The 15128-nt window shown below is 42.9% G+C and overlaps 1 protein-coding gene across 3 annotated transcripts in view; it reads right to left on the bottom strand.

The window, feature by feature from the left end:
* TERF2 (telomeric repeat binding factor 2) overlaps positions 1–14921 on the bottom strand; it is a 32774-nt gene extending 17853 nt beyond the window's left edge. For 2 of the 3 annotated variants that reach the window (XM_031658139.1, XM_031658140.1), the window contains exons 1-4: positions 14528–14921; positions 14325–14420; positions 13529–13659; positions 1024–1110 (exon numbers count right to left, since the gene is read on the bottom strand). In XM_031658139.1, the coding sequence (XP_031513999.1) occupies positions 1024–1110; positions 13529–13659; positions 14325–14420; positions 14528–14906 (693 nt within the window). In that variant the 5' untranslated portion in view covers positions 14907–14921. The remainder of the gene's footprint in view (positions 1–1023; positions 1111–13528; positions 13660–14324; positions 14421–14527) is intronic. The other variant, XM_031658141.1, reaches the window with a different exon arrangement.
* Positions 14922–15128: the final 207 nt, after the last annotated feature.

Raw genomic sequence — 15128 nt, 5'->3', positions numbered from 1 at the left:
CCAGCACTTTGGGAGGTCGAGACAGGCGGATCATTTGAGGTCAGGAGTTTGAGACCAGCCTGGCCAACATGCTAAAATCCCGTCTCTACTAAAAACACAAAAAAATTAGCCCAGCATGAAGGCACACGCCTGTAATCCCAGCTACTCCAGAGGCTGAGGCAAGAGAACTGCTTGAACCTGGGAGGTGGAAGTTGCAGTGAGCCAAGATTGAGCCACTGTACTCCAGCCTGGGCAACAGAGCAAGACTCCATCAAAAAAAAAAAAAAAAGTATATAGAAGAAATGGTTGGGCATGATGATTCATGTAATCCCAGCACTTTGGGAGGCCGAGATGGCAGGATCACTTGAGCTCAGGAGACCCAGACCAGCCTGGGCAACATAAAGAGACACAGTTGTCTCTACAAAAAATTTTAAAAATTAGCTACGTGTGGTGGTATGCAGCTGTGAACCCAGCTACTGGGGAGGATGAGGTGGAAGAACTGCTTGAGCTCAGGAAGTTGAGGCTGCAGTGAACTATAATTGCACCACTGCACCCCAGCCTGAGCAACAGAGCGAGACTCTGCCTCAAAAAAAAATTTTTTTTTAAATGAATAAAAAGGAAGAAGAAAAAATAAAAGCAGGGGACCAACAGAACTGTTGACACCAGGAAACAGGTGCTATGTCCTCACCAGAGAAGCTTCCTCACATCTGCAGGATCAACATTTAATGTAAATAAAGTTAGAAGCATTACAACATTTGTCAGCTCCATACCTGGTACTGATCATTTAAATCAATGGTCTGTTATGAACCAGACAGAAATGAGGCAAGTGAAGAATTTATGTAAATTTCTCTAATGAAAACTAAATTTTGATAAGTCAATCTTACAGTGAGTTATCTTGGATATAAAAGATAACTCGCTGCAGGTGTTACATGTTGAAAGGAGAATATTTAGGTAATATTCCTGACCAAGAACCCTTTCCTTGTTTTCCCACAAAAAGCAATGAGATGGATGTAAGTCACAGGAGCAAAAATGTATCAAATTTACCTGAGTTGTGGGGTCCTTGGACATATGTTTTTTCAAAATTTTTGAAGCCTTTTCAAATTCTTTGTTTTTGATACAAATAATGACAGCCTAAAAAGGAGGGGGAAAAACCTTTTTTTACTTTTGTAATGACAGGTATAATCAGAATATCAAACATCAAAATAACTTTCTCTCACATTGTATCAAATTCCTGTACTTAAAAACTAACAATTATTAAGCCAGGCACGGTGGCCCACACCTGTAATCCCAGCACTTTGGGAGGCCAAGGCGGGTGGATCATCTGAGGTCGGGAGTTCGAGACTAGCCTGACCAACATGGAGAAACCCCAACTCTACTGAAAATACAAAATTTTCTGGGTGTGGAGGCGCATGCCTGTAATCCCAGCTACTTGGGAGGCTGAAGCAGAATTGTTTGAACCCGGGATGTGGAGGTTACAGTAAGCCGAGATCACGCCACTGCACTCCAGCATGGGCAACAAGAGCGAAACTCCGTCCCAAAAAAAACCAAAAAACTACCTAACAATTATTGTTCAAGTGTTGTGAACCACTGGAAGCTGTCTCTTTCTGCTTGTAAGGTAGTCGCTTTTCAACAATACAATGGCTTTTGTTACATGGCTGATAGAGCAAAATCTGATCCCCTGGATTACAGACCATTTAACCAATTTCAATAGGGCCTCCTGAGGAAAGACGCAATCAATGGACAGGAGTCATTCTAGGTCCCAGTAATTTCAGGTCCCCGGAACAATTGATTCTGTTCTTTTTGGATGCAAAAGCTTTAAAGCAAGGGGGGGATGAGGGAGGGAGGATATAGTGTAGGGGGAAAAAAAGGGATTTGCTGACCACAGAGTTCTGCTAGTTTCATTCTGGAAAGGCCTGAGGCCAGTTCTGTAGGAGAATGAAAGGACAACCCCTTACTACCATAAACCCCAGCCGGCAACTTCAATTAAAGCACCTAGGGAACTACTGAAGCCAACAAACCCAGGTCATTCACAAGCAGCAAATAAAAAGGGCAAAGTTCCAGGTAAGATAAGGTGTCATCAGTCACAGAGAGAAAGAAGAGTCCTTCCATAAAGAAACCTCAAGAGAATATACAAAGGAAAAAAAACAGTGACTGAACACTTACAAGGAAGTTGTAATACACAGGAACATTTTTAAAACTTAGAAGAGCCAAGAAAAAATTGGGAGTATCTGAAGTTATATGATAGAATAAAGCAGCTACCTCAAATCCTGTCTGAGAGAGATACAGACTCTTTAAAAAGACCACCATACAAAAAAAGGCAAGCCGGCTGGGTGTGGTAGCTTACAACTGTACAACTGTACAACTGTATTCCCACACTTTGGTAGGCCAAGGTGGGAGGATCACTTGAGCTCAGAAGTTTGAGACCAGCCTGGGGAACACAGGGAGACCCTGTCTCTCCCCCCAAAAAAAACCACCTAGCCAGGCATCTTGGTGTGTGCCTGTGGTCCCAGCTACTCAGGAGGCTGAGGTAGGAGCATCACTTGGGTCTGGGAGATTGGGGCTGCAGTGAGCCGAGATCGCACCACTGCACTCCAGCCTGGGCAACAGAGAGAGACTCCATCTCAAAAAACAACAACAACAAAAAACCCATAAGTATGTAGGACTTTTTTTTAAAGGATGTAGCCTTGAGCTTGGCTCCTTTCACGCTGTATAATGCCTTTAAGGTCCATTCATGTTGGTGCACTGTCAATAGTTCACTTTTTCTTGTTGTTGAGCAGTATTCCATTCCATGAATGTACTATAGTTTATACATTAATCCACTGAAGGACACTTGAGATGTCTGCAATTTATGGTTATTATAAATAGAGATGCTAAAACATTCAAGTACAGGTTTTGATATGAATAGAACTTCTCATTTTTCTAAGGTAAACACCCAAGAATAGGATTGCATGGCCTTATGGAAAATATGTTAATGAGAAATGGCCAAACTACTTTCTGGAGTAGCTGTATCATTTCGCATTCCCATCAGCAATGTATGAGAGTTCCAGTTGCTCCACATCCTCACTAGTGCTTTTTAAAACATAGGCTGAGTGTGGTGGCTCAGGCCTATGATCTCAGCACTTCAAAAGGCCAAGGTAGGAGGATCATTTGAGCCCAAGAGTTCAAGTCCAGCGTGGGCAACATAGTGAGATCCCATCTCTATTTAAAAAACAAACAAAAAGTGTACATACTTATGTACAACATGATGTTTTGAAATATGGAACTAGCACTTTTTAGAGTTAGTATTTTTTTATTGATTTTTCTTGAGATAGGGTCTATATCACCCAGGCTGAACTCAAACTCTTGGCCTCAAGCAATCCTCCCACCTCAGGTACCCAAGTAGCAGGGATTACAGGCATGTGACACCAGGTCCCACTATCGGTATTTTTTAAAGTTCAGCCATTCTAATCGGTATTTGAATCTACTGTGGTTTTAATTTGTATTTCCTTAATGAGTAAATAATGTTGAACATCTTTTCATGTAACTTTTTTTTTTGCCATCTGTATTCTTTTTGGTGAGCCTTTTGCCCATTTAAAACTAGGGTTGTATAGGCTCCTTTCTTCTGAGAGCTCTTTGTACATTCTGGATACCAGTTCTTTGTCAGGCGTAATTTGTAAATATTTTCTGCCAACCTATAGGTTGCTTTTCCATTCTCTTAGCAGTGTTTTTCTCAGAGCAAAAGTTTAAAATTTTGATTAAGTCCTATATATCAATTTTTCTTCTTAGGAGTGTTTTTAAATTCTTATCTAAGATTTTTTTGTCTAACTCCAGGACATAAAGATTCCTTCATGTTTCCTCTAAGCTTTATGGTTTCACATTTTACATTTAGATTATAATTTTGAGTTAATTTTTGTACAAGATCTGAGCTTACTGTCAAAGTTCATTTCTGCATATGGACATTCAATTGTTTCAACAACATTTGTTGAAAAGACTATCCTTTTCCCATTGAATAGTTTTCACATCTTTGTCAAAAATCAATTAGTCATATTTGTGTGGGTCTGTTTTTACATGCTCTCTTCTGTTCCACTAATCTCTATAGTCCTAAGTACTGTAACTTTCTCATAATTCTTAAAATTGGGTAGTATGAGTTCAACTTTTCAATATAACACTTTTTGGTTATTTTAATTCCTTTGCCTTTCCATACAAATTTTAGAATCAGTCATTCTGTATCTATAGAAAATCATGCTGAGGTCAGACAGGGTGGCTCAAATCTGTAATCCCAGCACTTTGGAAGGTTGAGGTGGGAACATCACTTGAGCCCAGGTGTTCAAGACCAGACTGCGCAACATGGGAACATAGGGAGACTCCATCTTTACCAAAAACAAAAAAAATTAGCCAGGCAAAGTGGCACATGCCTGTGGTCCCAGTTACTCTAGAGGATAAAGTGGGAAGAGCACCTGAGCCCAGGAGGTGGAGGCTGCAGTGAGCCATGATCATGCCACTACCTTCCAGCCCTGATGACAGAGCGAGACCTTGTCTCATTTAAAAAAAAAAACACACACACACACAAAGAAAAGAAAGAAAATCCTGGCCGGGTGCAGTGGCTCACATGTGTAATCCCAGCAAGCACTTTAGGAGGCCGAGGTGGGCAGATCATGAGGTCAGGAGATCAAGACCATTCTAGCTAACACGGTGAAATCCTGTCTCTACTAAAAATACAAAAAAAAAAAAAAAAAAATTAGCTGGGCATGGTGGCAAGCGCCTGTAGTCCCAGCTACTCAGGTGGCTGAGGCAGAAGAATGGCGTGAACCCAGGAGGTGGAGCTTACAGTGAGCTGAGATCGCGCCACTGCACTCCAGCCTGGGCAACAGTGCAAGGCTCCGTCTCAAAAAGAAAATCCTGCTAGGCCGGGTGTGACGGCTCATGCCTGTAATCCCAGCACTTTGGGAGGCCGAGGCGGGCGGATCGCCTGAGGTTGGGAGTTTGAGACCAGCCTGGCCAACATGGTGAAACCCCATCTCTACTAAAAACACACAAAAATTAGCCAGGTGTCAAGGGACGCACCTGTAAACCCAGCTCCTCAGGAGGCTGAAGCATGAGAATCGCTTGAACCTAGGAGATGGAGGTTGCTGTGAGCTGAGATTGTGCCACTGCACTCCAACGTAGGCAACAGAGTAAGACTCCATCTCAAAAAACAAAAGAAAATCCTGCTGAGATTGTGACTAGAATTGTATTAACTCCATAGATCAATGGGAGATAAGCGACATCTTAATTCATGTCTTCCAATCCATGAACATGGTCTGTCTTTCCATTCGGTCTTAATTTCTTTTTTTTTTCTTTTTTGAGATGAAGTCTTGCTCTGTCACCACACTGGAGTGCACTGGCGCAATCTCAGCTCACTGCAACCTCCACCTCCCGGGTTTAAGCGATTCTCCCACCTCAGCTTTCCAAGTAGCTGGGACTACAGGCGCACACCACCACACCCAGCTAATTTTTGTATTTTTAGTAGAGATGGGGTTTCATCGTGTTGGCCAGGATGGTCTCAATCTCTTGACCTCATGATCTGCCCACCTCAGCCTCCCAAAGTGCTGGGATTACAGGTGTGAGCCACCATGCCTGGCCTTACTTTCATCAGCATTTTACATTTTTCCACATACAGTTCCTTCACATTTTGCTAGACTTACATGTATTTATTTTTCTTTCTGTTTTGGAGCCATTGTAAATGGCATTGTTTTGGTAATTTCATTTTGAATTGTTCACTGCTAGTATATGGAAATATGACTGACTTTTCCTTTTTTACTTTAAAATGCTGTTTTCATGTGATGTATGACTGATTTTTGGGTTGATCTTGCTAAACTTACAGGATTTTTTTTTTTTTTTTTACTTCATGGGATTTCTACATAGTCCTGCCATCTGCAAAAAGAAATAATTTTATTATTTCCTCTCCATCCTGTATGCTTTTTCATCCTTGCCTTATTGCACTGGTTAGGTCTTTCAGTATGATGTTGAATACAAGTGGTGAGCACTCCAATTTTTACCATTAAGAACATTAGCTGTGGGCTTTTTGTAGACACCTTTTATCAGGTTGAGGAAGTTCCCTTCATTCCTAGTTTGCTAAGTGTTTTTATCATGAACTAATGTTGAATTTTGTCAATTTCAGCATCAATTTACATGATCATACAGTTTTTCTCTTAATATGGTGGACTACACTGATTGATTTTCAAATATAGTGAAGCAGCCTTGCATTCCTGGACTTTGGTTTTCCCCACTCTGTCACACTCTAACTGCATCTGCATCCAGGGCCAAGCAGCAGGACAGACAGTGGAAGAAGGCTATGGAATTTGTTCCATGTTCTGGGGATCACAGCCCCTTTGGTGAGAAAAAGAGTTCTTCGCCGGACGCGGTGGCTCAAGCCTGTAATCCCAGCACTTTGGGAGGCTGAGACGGGCGGATCACGGGATCAGGAGATCGAGACCATCCTGGCTAACACGGTGAAACCCCGTCTCTACTAAAAAAACACAAAAAACTAGCCGGGCGAGGTGGCGGGCGCCTGTAGTCCCAGCTACTCGGGAGACTGAGGCAGGAGAATGGCGTGAACCCGGGAGGTGGAGCTTGCAGTGAGCTGAGATCTGGCCACTGCACTCCAGCCTGGGCGACAGAGCGAGACTCCATCTCAAAAAAAAAAAAAAAAAAAGAGAAAAAGAGTTCTTCTCCTTCAGTTTTAGGTGCCTTCACTGTTGCCACTGTCATTGCTAGGCAGCTGCTGCCACCAGGATAGTACTGCCTGGGGGCCAGGGCAAGAAAGAAGGGAAAAAAGAGAAAAAATTGGGATTTCATTCACCATCTCTGACCCTTAAGAGATCCCTCCTTGCCCCTCAGACCACAAAGAGAAAGCTTCTCTTGGTGCTCTTTCCATTCACATCTGGAGTGCATTTCCAGGTTTCAGACTGCCTTTGAGTCTGGGCTGGGTGATACCAGAGAAGGAAAAAATGGTAAACTATTCATCACTGGTTTGGTGGAACTTCAAATTCTGGTCTCCTTCCCCATATGCCTATTTCCAGATAGAATCCTCAGATAGCTACTCCATGCATTCTGTCCAAGACTTATAATTACATTAAGAGGGAGAGATAGAAGAGAGTATGTTTACTCTATGTTCCCCAGAATTGGAACACATATCCTTCTATATTTAATGTGTGAAACAAGAAAGGAAATATGAATGCTTTCAAATTGAAATGTAGAAGTCTGCTTCAAAGGTTGTGCTATGAGCTTATCTTTTAAAACTATGTATTAGTTTCCTGTGGGGGAAAAAATTTAAAAAGATGAATCACTGCTTTTTCACCTGGCAGTTCTCAGAAATAAGTATAGCTTCAGGCCGGGCGCGGTAGCTCACGCCTGTAATCCCAGCCGAGGCGGGGGGATCACGAGGTCAGGACATCGAGACCATCCTGGTTAACACGGTGAAACCCCGTCTGTACTAAAAATACAAAAAAATTAGCCGGGTGTGGTGGCGGGCGCCTGTAGTCCCAGCAACTTGGGAGGCTGAGGCAGGAGAATGGTGTGAACCCGGGAGACAGAGCTTGCAGTGAGCCAAGATTACACCACTGCACTCCAGTCTGGGCAAAAGAGCGAGACTCTGTCTCAAAAAAAAGAAAAAAAAAATAAGTATAGCTTCTTCTCTTACGTATTTGTTAAGGTTTTTAGGGTATAAGCAAGATCAGCGGTCTCTGGGTAAGTTAAATAAAAGATTTTCAAAATAAGTGAGGTAGGTTTATGTTGGGAAGAAATGCCAGAAAGCACATACATTAACAGAGGAAGAGAAGAAGACCAAAACTCACAGAACTGAAGAATAAAGAAAAGATGCAAAAAGAAGCAAGGCTGTTTTGGGAAGTAGCAATGTTTAAAAAGCCTCAACAAATATTTTTGTTTCAAAAATTAAAGTTCTAAAAGAGTGTATCTGATCTACAAGCAACCCAAATGGGGTAAGGCCCCCAAAGAACATCAAGCTGCTGTTGCCAAAGGTGCAGGAGAGAATACTGCACAGTAAAAAGCAACAAGCGAATGCTTCACGGACATGCTACATGTGTTGCTATCCCTTGTTCTCCAAAGAAACCTAACTGATCAATCTCTCCTTTAGTTATGAAGAGAAAACAAATATAGTCTTGATATAATTAACAGCTTGCAAAAGCAGGTCTCAAATTTTTGGTCTCAGGATTCTTTTATATTCCTCTTAAAATGTTAATGCAGACCTTCAAAGAGCTTTCTGTTTATGTAGGTTATATTAGTTGATATTCACTGTATTAGAAACATAAAACAGAAAATTTAAAATATTTATTAATTCATTAAAAAATAACAATAAACTCATTACAGGGTAACATAAATAACACTTCATGAAAAATTATGGCATTTACTAAGATAAAAGTTTAATGAGAAGAGTAGCATTGTTTTTCATTTTGAAAATCTCTTTAATATCTGGTTTAATATAGAAGATAGCTAGATTCTCTTAACTGCTTCTGTACTCAATCTGTTGGGATGTGTTGTTTCGGTAGAGGGTTTTTTTTTTTTTTTGAGACAAAGTTTTGCTCTGTCGCCCAGGCTGGAGTGCAGTGGTGTGATCTCAGCTCAATGCAGCCTCCCCACCTCCTGGGTTCAAGCGATTTTCATGCCTCAGCCTCCCGAGTGGCTGGGATTACAGACTCGTGCCACCACACCTGGCTAATTTTTGCATTTTTAGTAGTGACAGGGTTCACCATATTGGCCAGTCTGGTCTCAAACTTCTGACCTCAAGTAAACTACCCATCTTAGCCTCCCAAACTGCTGAGATTACAGGCGTGAGCCACCATGCCCCACCCGTGGGCATTTAAAAAAATCTGGTTTTATACACATACGAAGTTGAAAATGGAGGAGTACTTTAATAGCTTTTTCAGAAAACTGTGGCTACTCTTGTTTGATTCTACACAAAACCATAGTAAGTAAACTTTTCTTAATCTGTCACATTAAAATTCATCAGTCAGCCGGGCGTGGTGGCTCACTCCTGTAATCCCAGCACTTTGGGAGGTCAAGGTGGGTAGATCATGAGGTCAGGAGTTCAAGACCAGCCTGGCCAAGATGGTGACACCCCATCTCTACTAAAAATACAAAACTTAGCCAGGTGTGGTGGTGGGCACCTGTAATCATAGCTACTCAGGAGGCTGAGGTGGAGAACTGCTTGAACCCAGGAGGTGGAGCTTGCAGTGAGCTGAGATCGTGCCACTGTACTCCAGCCTGGGTGACAGAGAGAGACGCCGTCTCAAAACAAAAAAAATAAAAAATAAAAAATAAATCCATCAGTTATCTTGTAGTTTAAATAGATCTTTCATCTATGAATGATTTTGTAATAGCATGCATTGGTCATCTGGAAAATACTGGTTCACTGAGTTACGAAGATCTTCAAATGTTGGCACATTCATTAAATCTTTTTTGTTTTCTGAGATGAAGTTTTACTGTCGCCCAGGCTGGAGTGCAGTGACATGATCTCAGCTCATGGCAACCTGCCACTCCCGGGTTCAAGCAATTCTCCTGCCTCAGTCTCCCGAGTAGCTGGGATTACAGGTGCCTATCACCATGCCTGGCTAATTTTTTTTTGTATTTTTAGTAGAAATGAGGTTTCACCATGTTGGCCAGTCTGGTCTCGAACTCCTGACCTCAGGTGATCTACCCACCTTGGCCTCCCAAAGTGCTGGGATTACAGGCGTGAGCCACCGTGCCCAGCCTAAAAATATTTTTTAAATGTCAGTTGTTAATATTACCAATCTTCAGAAAAGACTAAGTATTGGGAAGCTATCAAGCACACGAATACAAGTTTTCCAAAATTCTATTTTTCACTTGAAAGCTTAAACTTTATCATTGGCAACAAATACTGTCACTTGTTTTATGTGACAGGTTTGCTTTACTCATTCTCAAGAAAATGACTGCCAAATACCCAAGTGTGAACAACTGTAATTTGTCAGTTGTTCTTTCAGGTAAAATAGTATTCCACAAAAAAAGCAGCTAGCTCAGCATGCAACTCTAATAATGACACAAGTACTTTTCCTGGTAACCATCATGTTTTGGTATGTGGCAGAAACATTTTACGCATACTTCCTTTTTTTTTTTTTTTTTTTGACAGGGTCTTCAGTCTGTTGTCCAGGCTCGAGTACAGTGGTGTGGTATCAGCTTACTGCAACCTCCACCTCCCGGGCTCAGGCGATCCTTCTGCCTCAGCTTCCCAAGTAGCTGGCACCACAGGTGCACACCACCACACCTGGCTAATTTTTTGTATTTTTGTAGAGACAGGGTTTCACTATGTTACCCAGGCTGGTCTGGAACTCCTAGGCTCAAGCGATCCGCTCACATCAGCCTCCCAAAGTGCTGGGATTACAGGTATAAGCTACTGCACCTGGCCCATACTTTCTACTTCATCACACAAAATACTGAAAAGATGTTTACTCATGCCTCCAGAGTTAATAAAATTAATCCAGTTTTTGCTGCTTTACCAAAGACATTTTTTCTTTTTTAAAAAAATTTTTTAATGGGAGTTCTGGGCTTTTAAACAACTGTGACTAACACTCCGTGTTTTGTTTTTTTTTGTTTTTTTTTTTTTTTTTCAGACAGAGTCTCACTCTGTTGCCCAGGCTGGAGTGCAATGGTGTGATCTCGGATCACTGCAAGCTCCGCCTCCCAGGTTCACGCCATTCTCCTGCCTCAGCCTCCAGAATAGCTGGGACTACAGGTGCCCGCCACCACATCTCTTTTTAGTAGAGATGGGGGTTTCACCACGTTAGCCAGGATGGTCTTGATCTCCTGACCTCGTGATCCACCCGCCTCAGCCTCCCAAAGCACTGGGATTACAGGCATGAGCCACTGTGCCCAGCCAACTGTGACTAACATTCCTAATTAAAATCGGTAGTTTTTAAAAAATTGTGGCAGTGAAGAATACAAGGACTACTAGTACAATTACTATCATCTTGATCATGCTAAGGAATCACCCATTTTACTCATCCTTGCTTTTTGCACCATCGATGCAAATGCCAATGCACTGAAAAAGTCAAATAATGTTGTGGTTCTGTTTATGAAAACAGTTTTGAACTCATGGCCTCTCTGAAAGGGTCCTGGGGACCTCCAGAGATCCCTAGACCATGCACTGAGAATTCTAACTTAACAAATAACTTACTTGATAAATTTTGCGAAAGATTCAATATACTTTTAAACAAATTGTTTTGGCACTTTACAAAGCTTAAATGCATCAACAAGGCTAACTGAACCTAGGCGTCTGTGGAATTTTCCCAAGGATGACCATTAACAGGTTCTGTGACGCTAAATGAGAAACTTTTACAAAGTAAATTGAAGAGGTGGATAAAATAATATCATTTAACAACTAGGAGATCAAGGTAATTGTGTTTGCCAACCTCAAAGGCAGCCCCCAATGTGCCTCACCTCTTGCGGAGTCCCATTCACACACACTATCAGAGTGAGTCTAGTCTGTATGACCAAGAGCATATAGCAGAAGAGATAATGTGTCACTTCCAAGATTAGACTATACAAGAATGAGGCTTCACCCTTGGGGTCTTGCTCTCTTGCATGATTTGCTCTAGGAAAAAAAAGCTGCCATTTTGCAAGCAGCCCCATCTGTGGAGAGGCCAGGAGCTGAAGTGTCTAGCCAACAGCCAGTAAGAAAGTCAGTCTTGTTAACAACTGTGTGAGTATGGAAGCAGTTGAGTCTTGAAATAACTGCAAACCTAGCTGACAGCTTGACTGTAACCTCATGAGAAACCCTGAGCCAGAACCACTCAGTTAAACCACTAACAGACTCCTGATCCTCAGAAATTGAAAGATAATATTAACTGTTTTGAGCTGCTTAGTCTTGGAGTAATTTGTTACGCTGCAGTAACAATAAGCATCCGGTGGAGATTGGAAAAGCAGAACAGTCAACATAAGAAAATGGTTGACTACTTTAAGAGAGCTTAGATTTTTCTAATAGATTTTTCCTAATAAACCACCCAAATAAGGAGATCTATGAGCGTAAATAATAATAATAATAAATATGCAGCTGAAAGATGAAAGCCCACAAAGACTCTTCCAGAAGAGAGGCCAGATGGCAAATCTACAGCCTTTGAGTCTAAAGGAGTTGCTACAGGTTGAGCATCCTAAATCTGAAAATCCAAAATCTGCAATGCTCCAATGAGCATTTCCTTTGAGCACCATGTTGGCACTCAAAAAGTTTCAGATTTGAGGGCATTTGGATTTCAGATTTTTGGATTTGGGATGCTCAACCTAAATTTAATGCAAATATTCAAAAATCTGAAAAAAATCTGAAATCCAAAACGCTTCTGGTCCCAAGCATTTTGGATGAGGGATACTCAATCTGTACTTAATAGAAGTTAAATGAATTACTCTGAACAGGTACCCATTCAAAAGATCCTTAACCATTCTGAAAGCAGGCATGAATTTCTCCTCCCTTGATAATGTCTTTTCTGGCATATGCTCCCCAAACCCAAACCTGAATTTCCTATACCAAAAATGTATTCTTGGAATTATTCTTCTTTGGAAATGACTAATATCTAAGCATTTTTTACAAGACCAAAAGTAGTATCTGCCCAAGGTCCTTAATTGAATAAACAAACTATGTGCACCTCATGCACACTAGTTGTTTTTCAATAGGATACCCAAGTACTTTGTACATAGCCAAGAGACAGAAGGTCTTCCTTGCTAAGCAAGGTTTTCTCTTCCTACCCCACCCCCATCTTTGGGATTCCATCCTTTTAGGGGTGCTCTTTTCTTAACCATTTCCCTATTTTCTACCACCAGGGCAATGCTTAGCTGATGTTTTCCATCTTCACCTGCGCATCTGCTTCCACACCCCCCAGCCTTGGTTTTGGGTGAAGAAAAATCTTTTTCTGACTGGTTCCCACAGCCACTTCTATGTTTTAAATTAAAATAAGTTCTACCGTTTGAAGCTACCTGAGCCACAACACAGTGACAATCCCAAATTCCTAGACACTCCATTAGCTTTTTTCTTGAATTCAAGAACACTGCCTTTGCCAACCTTCTATCATTCTTCTACCATTACTATTTTGCTAGCTGGCTCATTATCTCAGCACCTCTGATTCTAATCTTTCTGTTCAAAAGGGAAATTCTCTAAGCCCCTTTCTGCAGACAGAAAGAACTCAAAGTCAGTACCACATTTTCCAAGGCCCCGCTTATCTCCTTGGTTTATTATAAACAAGGGTGACCAAACCCTAGGCCAGAGTTACTTAAGGCTCTTGCAGAGTGCTCCCGAATGGTGCAATAACCTCCAAAATGTCAGTGCTTCAATGCCAAAGCCACAAGGAAGACCACCCAAATCACAAAAGCTGAGCACCTGCCATTACTTCCCACGCCTGGGTGGGAAAGGGGACACCTGAAGAGATAACGTCTGTGTGTGTGTGCTTTCTTGCTTGCTCAATCTCTCCCCATTCCTGTTTTCCTCTACCCCACACAGGAAAGAGTAAGTGCTGTATCCTCAAAGACCCCTGATTTTTGGTCAAACAAAAAAGAAATAAAAATAGAGCCTTACAGCCTCCTTGACCAGTTTTCTACTGGATTCGACCACTGCTTCTGTCAGTGTAAATTCCGTTTTAATCATCTCCAGCACATTGATAGCTGATTCCAGTGGTGTGAGCTCAGCCTCCATATCAAAGGAACAGTCTAGGACAAAGCACAGTTTCCATTTTAAGCTCTTTTCTAAGAGCAAAAAAGTTATGTCCAAAAATTATATATACTTATGGAAATGGAGCATGCAAATATGGTAAGATTTGCATTTAATTTTTTGACACATTTGCTACAGGTTGACATACACGATAAGGGTCCAAATTCAAATCAATGAATTTAACGTGACCATTTTTTAACACCTGTCAAGACAGGCAAAAAAATTACTTTTAAATACATGCATTTACCTCTCAAATTCAGAATACACCCATCCTCCTCAGATACGAGTGGCAAGAAACTGACAACAGTTAAATAGCTTTCAAGTTAAATTCAGAGGGGAAAAATGTACTTCTACTCTGAAAAACACTCTACCATGGGGGAAAAAAGATGTCCACATGAACATAACTCACTTTAGATATGAGCAAAGTTGGGGTGAGCAATTAACAGGTGGGAGAAGATTTAAACAAAAAAAAACACAGAAAAACAGCCAAGACAACCTTAACCGGAGAAAACTAGAGCCAGAAAACAGACCCATCGTAGAATGGAAAAGACCACTCTGATGGAAACTATCGCACTTTAACCTGGAATCCTTCAGTTCCAGATACAAGTTTGAAAACAAAACCCTACGCAAGTAAGCCCAGAGAAGAACACAAAAATAGCCATACCTAAATTTTCCCCTTCTTCAATGCGCGACAGACACTGCATAACCCGCAGCAATCGGGACACGGTGTGCTCCTTCCCCAAGGGCCTGACGAGCAAAGCTGGGAAAGAAGACATCGTTGGCTGGGCGACCCCCAGTCCCGACCCCCGGGGCCCCCCGACCCCCTTCCCCGGCGCTCCAACCCCCTTCTCCCGGCCCGGCCCTCACCCTGCATGATGTCCCGGATCTGTCTGAAGTCCCCGTACCGGCTACCCCGAAAGGCCCGCAGCGCCTCGTGGAAGTAGAACTTGAGCACCCAGCGATTGACTGCCTCTTCCAGCCGTGCCTCCCCCGCGCCGCGCTCCGCCGGGCCCCCCAGCCCCGGCTCGTGGCGCCCCCGCCGGGCCCGCCCGCTACTGCGGGACGCCCGCCTGCCAGCTGCCCGCCCGCTGCCGTCGCTGCTCCCGCCTCCTCCCGCCATCGCGTCCGATCGCCGCGCGCCCTCCCCGCCCTCCCGGCCGGGCCGCTTCCTCGGCTGTGACGCCGCCGGGTCACGCACGACGCCCGGGCCGGAAGCGGGGCCCGCCGTCCCGGCTCCTGCGGCCATGATAGGAACAGCGTTCCGAGCCGCCCGCGGGCTTCTGGGAGGGAAAGGACCGGAGGGCCCGGCCCCCTTCTCAGACGCCGTAGTTCTCCATGTGCCGGCCGCAATGCCTCCTGGAGCTTGAAGTCCACGCCGCCCAGGCCGGTGAACCCGGCGGGGTTTGCAGTCAACTTGGCTCCGAATTTACAGAAAACAGCTACTATGCTAGGGACGCGGAACAGAGTA

Source organism: Papio anubis, chromosome 18 (genome assembly GCF_008728515.1).
Source record: "Papio anubis isolate 15944 chromosome 18, Panubis1.0, whole genome shotgun sequence".
Classification (NCBI taxonomy): Eukaryota; Metazoa; Chordata; class Mammalia; order Primates; family Cercopithecidae; genus Papio; species Papio anubis.
Note: the sequence above shows the minus strand (reverse complement) of the source record. Positions and strands in the feature narration are given on the sequence as shown.